The 9176-nt window shown below is 41.3% G+C and overlaps 2 protein-coding genes and 1 long non-coding RNA gene across 5 annotated transcripts in view; 1 reads left to right on the top strand and 2 right to left on the bottom strand.

Annotated features, from left to right (window-relative positions):
- LOC112450140 overlaps positions 1-3230 on the bottom strand; it is a 25774-nt gene extending 22544 nt beyond the window's left edge. For 2 of the 3 annotated variants that reach the window (XM_037976496.1, XM_037976494.1), the window contains exons 1-3: positions 2731-3230; positions 2037-2303; positions 1646-1927 (exon numbers count right to left, since the gene is read on the bottom strand). In XM_037976496.1, the coding sequence (XP_037832424.1) occupies positions 1646-1927; positions 2037-2303; positions 2731-2815 (634 nt within the window). In that variant the 5' untranslated portion in view covers positions 2816-3230. The remainder of the gene's footprint in view (positions 1-1645; positions 1928-2036; positions 2304-2730) is intronic. The other variant, XM_037976495.1, reaches the window with a different exon arrangement.
- Positions 3231-3286: 56 nt separating this feature from the next.
- LOC112450141 lies at positions 3287-3918 on the top strand. Its single transcript, XR_003038692.1, has 3 exons — positions 3287-3403; positions 3480-3778; positions 3852-3918. It is a non-coding gene; the product is annotated as an uncharacterized LOC112450141 (long non-coding RNA).
- A 701-nt stretch (positions 3919-4619) lies between these two features.
- LOC119617234 (butyrophilin subfamily 3 member A2-like) lies at positions 4620-9176 on the bottom strand (the record flags this gene model as incomplete). The annotated part of the gene is made up of 4 exons (XM_037976720.1): positions 4620-5805; positions 5936-6055; positions 6137-6424; positions 9005-9176. Coding segments are annotated over 4 exons (1092 nt in total), but the record flags the coding sequence as incomplete, so codon positions are not given.

The raw sequence follows: 9176 nt of genomic DNA, 5'->3' as shown, positions 1-9176 counted from the left end.
AGAGGGACAGCTCAGTTTTGCAGACAAAGTTAAAATGGTGATTTGTTTTTAACGTGAAGAAGAAGGACAGTGGATATATTGGACAAAGGATGTTGAAGATGCAGCTGCCAGGAAGGAAGAACAGAGGAAGACCATGTGGGGGAAAATGCAGTTTACCAAATGTGGAGGAGAACTGCAGAGTTTACCTGTCGGCCAGGATCTTGTGTAAAGAGTGTTAAGTTGTTATTGCCAAGAACTTTTCAGAACAGTTATTAGGAAGGACATGTTACAAGAGGGTGTTAATAATGATAAAACAGTTCCTGGAAAACAGTGTGTTTGTTCTGGATGCAGTGTGTTCTGTTTGGAGTGAGCTGACCCAGCTGCCTGGGCTGGTTTCCTGTAAGTGATGTAGGAGTTATGTAAACGTCTAACCAATCACAAACTGGTCAGAAATATGCAATACACACTAATGTACTATGTCTGTATAAATAGGCCTCAGTTTCAAAGATACTTTGGGATTTTCTGTGGTATTTCTGAAGATGATAAGTTGTGACAAATAAAGATTCCCCGTGTTCTGGCAAAGGAGAGATAGTGGTTGCTCATTCCTTTCTGTGTAAGAACTGCCTTTATAACCTACAAATTGGTGGCCTGTATGGGGAGAAAAATGAAGGTAGCTGATGTCCAGGATGCAGGTATTCACCAGCTGTGTGGGCCCACAATAAACAAAAAGAAAAAGAAAAGAGGTAAGAGATTTATTTATCTCTTTTCCGAGTATATTAGATGAAACACAGCTGCGTTCTGAAAGGAAAAGATGAGTGGAGTCAGAGTGCGGCCTCTGTTTTCTTTTGGCCGAACGCGTTGTTATACGCGCGTAGAAGGACTGCTGAAACAGGAAAAAGATTAGCCGCTGGCTTTAAAATTGGCGGAGCAGTCTGTAAGTGTCACATCTTGTGTATTTCACGGCTAAGTTCTAAGAGAACGCATAACAGACGGGTGAGTCCCTGTGTGTCTCTGTTTTGTGCTGGAATCTCGTGTGTGTTAAAAACAGCGCTAAAACCAGCTATTCATATATAATAATCTAATTACACATTGACCTTCAGATGTGGGGGATCAACAGTGCATGTACAATCAGAAAGTAGTGATTTTGAATACAAGTAGCTGTTGAGTGAAGTAAAGAGATGATGCATCAGAATCAAGCCAAGAAGGCTTTGGACCACGTGGAAAAAAAGAGTAAAAAGCACTTTGGAAACTGCAACTTGAAGTGAATTGCACTGTTTGGTAATTTTTTTTTCTGAGATCTCGGTGGTGAGTTGAGAAGGAGAGATAGTGGTTGCTCATTCATTTCGGTGTAAGAACTGCCTTTATAACCTACAACCACAGAGAAGGTCCATGGATGCAGTGAAGTAAGATCTGCAGAGGGTTGGTGTCCTCTGTGTCTTGTGAGAAGTGTTTGTAAAGGGAGAGACCTCTAGACTGAGTCCCCCCAGCTGTACTGGTCCATTTTGATCTGGTGAGTTATCTCAGCTAAGCTATCATCAACAAAACTTTCACCCAATTTAGCTCAGTTTTAACTGAGAAATGTATGGACCCACAGATGACTTAAACATGAACATAATCACTGGGTACAAGATTGAACATGCAAAAACAAATCATAAAACTTTGTTACCTTCATCTGGTTTGAAAACAGCCAGACGGCTTTCTGGAGAATCTCCTTTTCCAGAGATGCTGCACTTGTAGCGTCCTTCATCAGACTTGGAGACACTTTGGATGGTAAAGTTACTTTTATAGGTTGTGCTGAGAAGGGCACCATCTTTGTAGAAATCACTGATGTCTTCCAGATCAGTTTTCTTGATGTGGTCCAGATCAGTTTTCTTGCTGAGACACCAAAGAGTCAGGTCAGATCCTTCCATCACTGGTCGGGCAGGAATATCCAGGATCACAAAACCAGCTGAGAAACATGAAGATGATAGTTTGATTGTTCTTTCAGGATGAAGGCTGCTACATGTAAGCTTTAAAGGTGATCAAACTGAACACAACCCAGTATATGGTGTACATACCAGTAACAGAGATGTTGACAGCATTGGTTGCTTCTCCTTCATCGTTTTCACACCAGTATTCTCCACTGTGTCGTTCCAAGATGGGATCAACTGTGCAGGATGGTCCTGATGTGTTACATGTTTCAGAGGAAGTTTCTGGACTTACTTTATGGAGTTTCTTCGTCACTCTCCATGTATTCATCCCATCAACCACCTCACATTGTACAGAGACAGACTCAAATTCAACAAACTGAAGTTTGTCTGGAACAATTTTAGGAAAAGCTGCTTCTGAACAGAAGAAATGGGAAACACTGTCAATAAATGGATTTAATCCTTAATTAAGAACTATAATTTTAAATGAAAAGTAAAACAACAACAAAAGAGTTACAGCCAACTAACTCATTTATTTAGCAGTTTGTTGGACAGCTTAAACAATCAATTTATGTTGATTTAGCTAATAACTTAATTTTAGAGAAAAACTTTATTGTAATTTATAACAAAACAACAGGACATAATTTAACAGCAGTCATGTGTTCAGGAGTCATAAAATGGACATCAACATCTATATAATTCCTGTTAAAACACTTTTTGTGTATTTTCTTGTTAAATTTGGGCAGTTGCTAAGGTAAAAATCAAAATTCACATTAAAAACAACAATCGGAAATATCAGAACATTATCAGTAAAATAAATAAAGAAAACCTTTTTCCAACTCACCATCGCTGTGAGCAGTGTCGCTGTGTTCAGCTCGTGCAGCCAGCAGGACAAACAGATTCATCACTGAAAAACAGAGAAAAGACATCTGAAACCACAATGTGCTGCAAAACAAACAAATAAACAACTACAAACTGAGTCTGTATTTACAGAGAGCTGTGACCTCCATGACTGATGCTCAGGACTGACTGTTCAGAGTTTCACACAGACATATGGGTCAAATGTAGTTCAGAACTTCCTCTTCCTGTTTGAATTAGTTTTGAGGTTAATGAAGCAGAAGGTAGAAACTGCAGTTCTAGAAATAACTGAGACACACGGTGGCTTCAGACAGAGTTCAGACCGCCTTCCCTTAATATTTTTGTAATACTATTTATTTTTTTGTCACTGATCGACCTTCAGTACCTCATAATGGCAAAGGACAAAATATATAATTTGTGGTTTTAAAGTCAAATTTTAGGTAAGGTGCCTCCATTTTCTCTTGATCTCTGCTGAAATTGTCAGGTTCTGGGAGCTTCCTGTCTTCTGTTTTGGCTGCTGCTTCCCTCCTTGTCCTTTAGGTGGTTTCTGCTCTCCAGGTGGCTGCTCCTGGCAGGTGTGCTGCATTACCAGCCTCATTAAGGGGAACATAAAGGGACGCTGCTGTCAGCACCTCCTTGTCAGAGTGCTGACCTGTATGGTATGTGTGTTACCTCCTGGCTAAGCTCTTACCATTAAGAAAAGACCTTTTTCATGTTTTTCTTGTCTTGTTTCAGGATTCACTTTTCGCTCAGAATCAAGTCATCGTTGCCAGATTTCGGAACCTACCAAGACCTTTTCAAGTGCCGCCTCGCTCCTGAGGTCCATCCTGCTGACGGCAGACCCTGATTGATTTTTTGAGGCCGAATGCTGCTCACCCTTCTAGCCACTTGGACCCAAACCCAAGGAACAGCCAAATCAGTCCTGGAAGCCAACCAAGCCACCAGGACGTCCACCGTGAGCCAGAACCAACTTTGCTTTGCTGATCCTCCCAGACCCCGTTCATCTCTCCCTGGTGGAAACAATCCACTCATCTGTAAGCAAACTATCAGATTAAACTCATTCAGGTTCTTTCAACTCCTGTCTAACTATCCATACTTTCCATACAGTGGATGACCAGGTCCTGTGTCCCAGACTTCTAATCTAATCCTGTCTGAATAAACACTTCAAACTTTCCTTAGTCTCCTGAGTGTGTTCTGCATGTGGGCTAAATCCTTAGCTAGAGCCATGACAGAAATGTTTCTTCGACTGGACTCCTCCTGTAATAAATCAGTTTGACTGGACCTGATTGGAAATGCTTTTTAACTGATCACTTTAGGAAAAATGAAGTGAATTAGATCTTTAATGACTAACATTTTATAATCATGACAAACCAGACTGCTCAAGGTAAGGTCGACCTAAACTCGTAGAAATCATTCAGAAATATTTATTACTGGTAATATGAGATGAAGACAAAATAAAAATGTAGGCTGGTCACAATAAAAGGCCACTCTAAAATGTGCAGTTTACTTTTACTGTGGGGTCAGAAAACCAGTATCTGGTGTGACCACCATCTGGGCCTTTGGATCTTGCTACTCTATCGATCTATCGCATTGAAAATACCATCAGTAAAAAGCCAAGTTTGAAACAAAGATAAACATAATCTGTTAGGGCTCAGAGTTGTGAATGACTCTCAGCTACTACCACTCCAGGTTTTAGCTCAATATCTGAAAATCTGACTGAATTTCAGCCATCTTTGTTTTCGAAGGCTGATTAGCTGTGGCAGCCATCTTGAATCAGGCTGTTCATCCAATGATGACTTTCTGAGAGGTTCATTATCTGTTCAGTGGTTTGTGAGAAGTTTTGACAGACAACAAACACAATTACATGATCGCCCACCTTCCATGGCAGCATTTAATAACAAATCACAGTAAAAAAAATAAATTTACCATTAAATGAAACTGATTATAATTGAATCTTTCATTGATTTTTGTCTTTTGATTTCTAACAAGTTCTTCTCAGCTTGTTGCCTTTATCCAGTGTTTGTTTCAGGAACCATCTTTATTCTTCAAGAACCACATTTCAGAACATTTAGAGAAAAAACAGACAAACAGTTTGTACGTGTTTAGACATTGAAGGTCCACTGATTTATACAAAAACATTTTTATAACAAAACATACAGACAAAGGCTCATTTTAGTATCACTGAGGAAAAACTACTAATAGTTCATCTTTTTAAGTAATTACTACAACTGTCATCAATTCCTTCATTTTCTAGTTGCAATAAAACAAATGTTGTCCCTGAAGTGTTTTAATCAGCAGATAAACTTGTTCATCTGTTGGACTGAAGTCACTAAAACTGTTTCATGGTGTCCTGTTGGAAATGTTGTTCATCAGAGAAAAACTGGGATTCTGTGGTGAAACTTTCATTTTCTCACAGAATAATGATGCAGAATTTACAGGACCTGTAAGATCTGAAAATGTCAAATATGTTTTTATGTCAAATGATAAAAGGCTTCAGAGCTGCCAGATAATCCTAAAGTGTAGATACAGTATTTTAGAGACTTCTTCAGTTAAATGTTTCCTTTAGTTTCTTTCTGCTGTAATTGTTGTTCTTCAGTTTCTTTATTTGACTCTCTTCTCTGTTTGCTTTCCTTCAGTCTGTTAACCTCTCCCAACGTCCTCTGAATTATTTTATCTGTGTTCAGTTCCAGCTTTTCATGTTTTTTATTTTTCTCGTCCAGTTTCCATTTTTGCTCCGTCATGATTTCCTTCAGTTTCTTGTATATTTCTGCTTCTTTCATTTTTTTAACTTCATGCTCCACTTCCTTAATCTTTTTCTCAGTCTCTGCAATAATGTTGTCTTCCTCCTGTTTGAGGACGGAGTGTTCCTTTTTTAGCTCCTCCAGTTCATCTTTTATCTTCATGAAAGCATCAGTGGTTTGATCCAAACTTTCCTCATACTTAGTGTTGATCTTCAGTAACTCCTCCTCACGTTTAAACCTTTTTTCAGTCAAACCATCTTTGATTTCTGCCATCAGCTGTCGTTGCTCTTCATTATCATTGTCTGGTTGTTTCTTTGTTGCTGTGGAAAGAGGAAGTTGACAAACTTTAAGGTTTTGCATTAGTGCAGTTATAATAAAACAAATAATTTATGACTCAACAATCATCTCAGAGGTTAAATATGAATCATGAAGGAAAAACATTTCACTCACAGACTTTTCTTTGTCTCCATTTCCAGACAAAAACAACGACAGCAACAATAAGGATGAAACACAAAACTACAGTTAAGCTGACAGGAACAGAGCAGTTAGACCGGACCACGAAGAAATCATCTGAAACCCAGTGAATAATAAAACTGTTAAACATCCCAATAAGTGACCAGTTTGAGATTTAAAGGCTGCCAGTTCTCCTACCTGGAACATGTACATGTGTCTCTCTGCTCTGGTTGATGTCCTTCTGTTGGACTCTGCAGGTAAAGTTGTTGTTGTGTCTTTTCTCCACAGTAACTCTGCTGCTGACAGAATACAGACCATCAGGACCTCTGCTTGTCTCTGGAGGTCCAGCAGGGAGGACGTTTCCCTCCCGGTCCAACCAGAGGAGCTGGGGTTCTGGAAACCAGCCTGTAGACTTACAGTCTAACACCACCCCACTGCTGCCTTCATCAAGTCCTGCTAAACTGATCCCAGCTGATGAGACCGAACCTGTTGAGGAGAGGAGGGATTTTAAATCATAAATCTGTCCTTTAAAACATTCAGGATCCCTCCAGAGTCAAAAACACTGATCATCAGTCAGCAACCTGCTGAGTTTAAATAAGATGCTAACACAATAAGCAACAAAGATTGACTGACTGTCAGAGGTATCTTACAACCTTTCTGTTAATCAGTTCTTCAGATAAAGCAGTAGTACAAGTTAACCTAATAGTTTTAATATTTTGGGTGGGGGTTTTGAAGTCATCGATACATTACATGCCAGACTTCAGCTGTCACACCATCTCAATTTGCAGAATCAAAACAAAATCAAAAATAAAATCAATTTATATAGCACAGCCAAGAGACATAGTCTCTCCAGCAGGTCCTGGGTCTTCCCAGAGGTCTCCTTCTTGTTGGACATGCAAGACCTTCCTAAGGAGGCGTTCAGGAGACATCTTTACCAGATGAACAAACCACTTCAAGAGGTTCCTCTCGAGGTAGAGGAGCAGCGGCTCTACTCTGACTCTCTCCCGATTCACCAAACTTCTCACCCGATCTCCAAGCAAGAGCCCAACTACCCTGAGGAGAAAACTAATTTCAACTGCCTGTATCCTCAGTCTTGTTCTTTCCGTCACTACCCAAAGTTTGTAACCATAGGTGAGGGTAGGAACTTGCCTTGCAGCTCAGTTACATACATAGTACAGAGTATGCAGTACTGAGGAAGATGCACTGAAACGTCTGCTGATCTCACTCTGCATTCTTCACTCACTAGTGAACAAGACCCCAACATACTTAAACTCCACTTAAGGCAGCTCCTCATTCCCAACCCGGAGAAAGCAGTCCGCCTTTCCTACGGAGGACCATGACCTTAGATTTGGAGGTGTTGAACCTCATCCCAGCCTCATCCTGACTGTGAACCGCTCCAGTGAGAGCTGGAGATCATGACATGATGACACCAGCAGGAACACATCATTTGCAATTAGCAGAGATGGAATCCTGAGGCCACCGAATCGGACCCCATCCGCCCCCTGGCTGCACCTAGAAATTCTGTCCATAAAAGTCATGAACAGAATTGGTGACAACGGGCAGCCTTGGTGAAGAGAGCCAACTTTGCCAGGAATGTGAACCAGACTAACGCACCATTTGTTTGGAATTTCACAATCCACTTCCTACAGAATAGGGGGAACACGGTCGAATGTTTTCTCCAAATCCACAAAACACATGTAGACTGGTTGCACAATCTCCCATGCCCCTTTGAGAACCCTAGCAAGGGTAAAGAGATGGTCCAGTGTTCCACAGCTGCGACGGAATGATAATTCGATAATTGACTGGACTCCTTTCTCCATCACCTCTGAAAAGACCTTACCAGGGAGGCTGATGAGTGTGACTCCTCTATGACTGGAACTCCCATCAGTCCCCCTTCTTAAAAAGTTTAACCACCACCCCAATCTGCCAATCTAGCTGCACTGCCTCTGATGTCCATCGGATATTGCAAAGGCGTGTCAACCAAGACAACCCAGCAACATCCAGAGCCTTGAGAATCTCAGGGCAGACCTCATCCACCCCCAGACCCTGCTTTTTAACTATGTTGGCAACCTCAGCCCAGGTGATGGGCAGATCTACCTCAGAGTCCCCAGACTCAGCTTCCCCCATGGAAGATGTGTTGGTGGGATTACGAAGATCCTTGAAGTATTCCTTCGATCATTTGTTGACATCACTGGTTGAGTTCAACAGCACCTCACCTCCACTGTATACACTGTTCATAAGGAGCTGCTTGGCACGCCTCAGCTGCCTGATGGTTTGCCAGAATCTTCTCTGTGCCAATCAAGAGTCTCTGTTCAAGGTCTCACCAAACTTGTCACACACCCGAGCCTTTTTCTCAACAATGGCCATGGCTGCAGCCCACTTGGCCTGCAAGTACCCCTCAGCTGCTCCTGAGGTCCTACCAGCTCACAAGGCCCGTTAGGACATTTTCTTCAGCTTGACAGCCTCCCTCACCCTGGGTGTTCATCACCAGGTTCAAGGATGACCGCTATGAGAGGCACCAACCATCTTGTAGCTGCAGCTCAAGGCAGCTGCATTAACAATAGCAGCGTAGAACACTGGGACTCAAACTCCCCCGCCTTAGCTGGGATGTAGTTGGACCTCTGCTGGGTGTGAGTTGAAGATCTTTTTTATGGGGTTTTCTGCCAAATATTCCAAGCAAACCCTCGTTTCAGTCTACCAGGTCTCTTCTCTCATTTCAGGCTACACTTCTGGCTTGAACAACTAAAGTGTTTCTAAGTTTGAGTTGCTTTCATTGCTATGAATTTGATCTTGAATGGTTCCTACTCTGCTAGACTGACTGCTCTATGAGTTTATTATTATTTTGATTACCCAAAACATTGAAATTTTATTGATAATATTACATTGTTTAACAATAAACCACTCTGGTCTTTATTATTTTCCACCTAACTCATATACACCACATTCGTTCTACTGACATTAGAGATAAATCCTTTCATTCTTAGTTTAAATCAGATTCCAAAGCCTCTTGATCAAGATGAGAGGAAAATGTGTCTGCATGTTTTATAAGGTAGTTAATTTACTTACCAACCAGTAGCTCAACAAAATATTCTTTAGTGTCTTTGGGGATGTAGCATCTGTATCTTCCATTGTCAGAGTGTCTCACATCAGAGAGTCTCAGTGAGACGTCTCCGTCCTTCAGTTTGTCAGCTGACAGGGAAGTTCTTCCTCTGTAGGCCAGGTTCTGGTCGACCAGATG

Source organism: Kryptolebias marmoratus, linkage group LG7, assembly GCF_001649575.2.
Source record: "Kryptolebias marmoratus isolate JLee-2015 linkage group LG7, ASM164957v2, whole genome shotgun sequence".
Lineage (NCBI taxonomy): Eukaryota > Metazoa > Chordata > Actinopteri > Cyprinodontiformes > Rivulidae > Kryptolebias > Kryptolebias marmoratus.
This window is presented reverse-complemented; position numbering and strand designations above follow the sequence as displayed.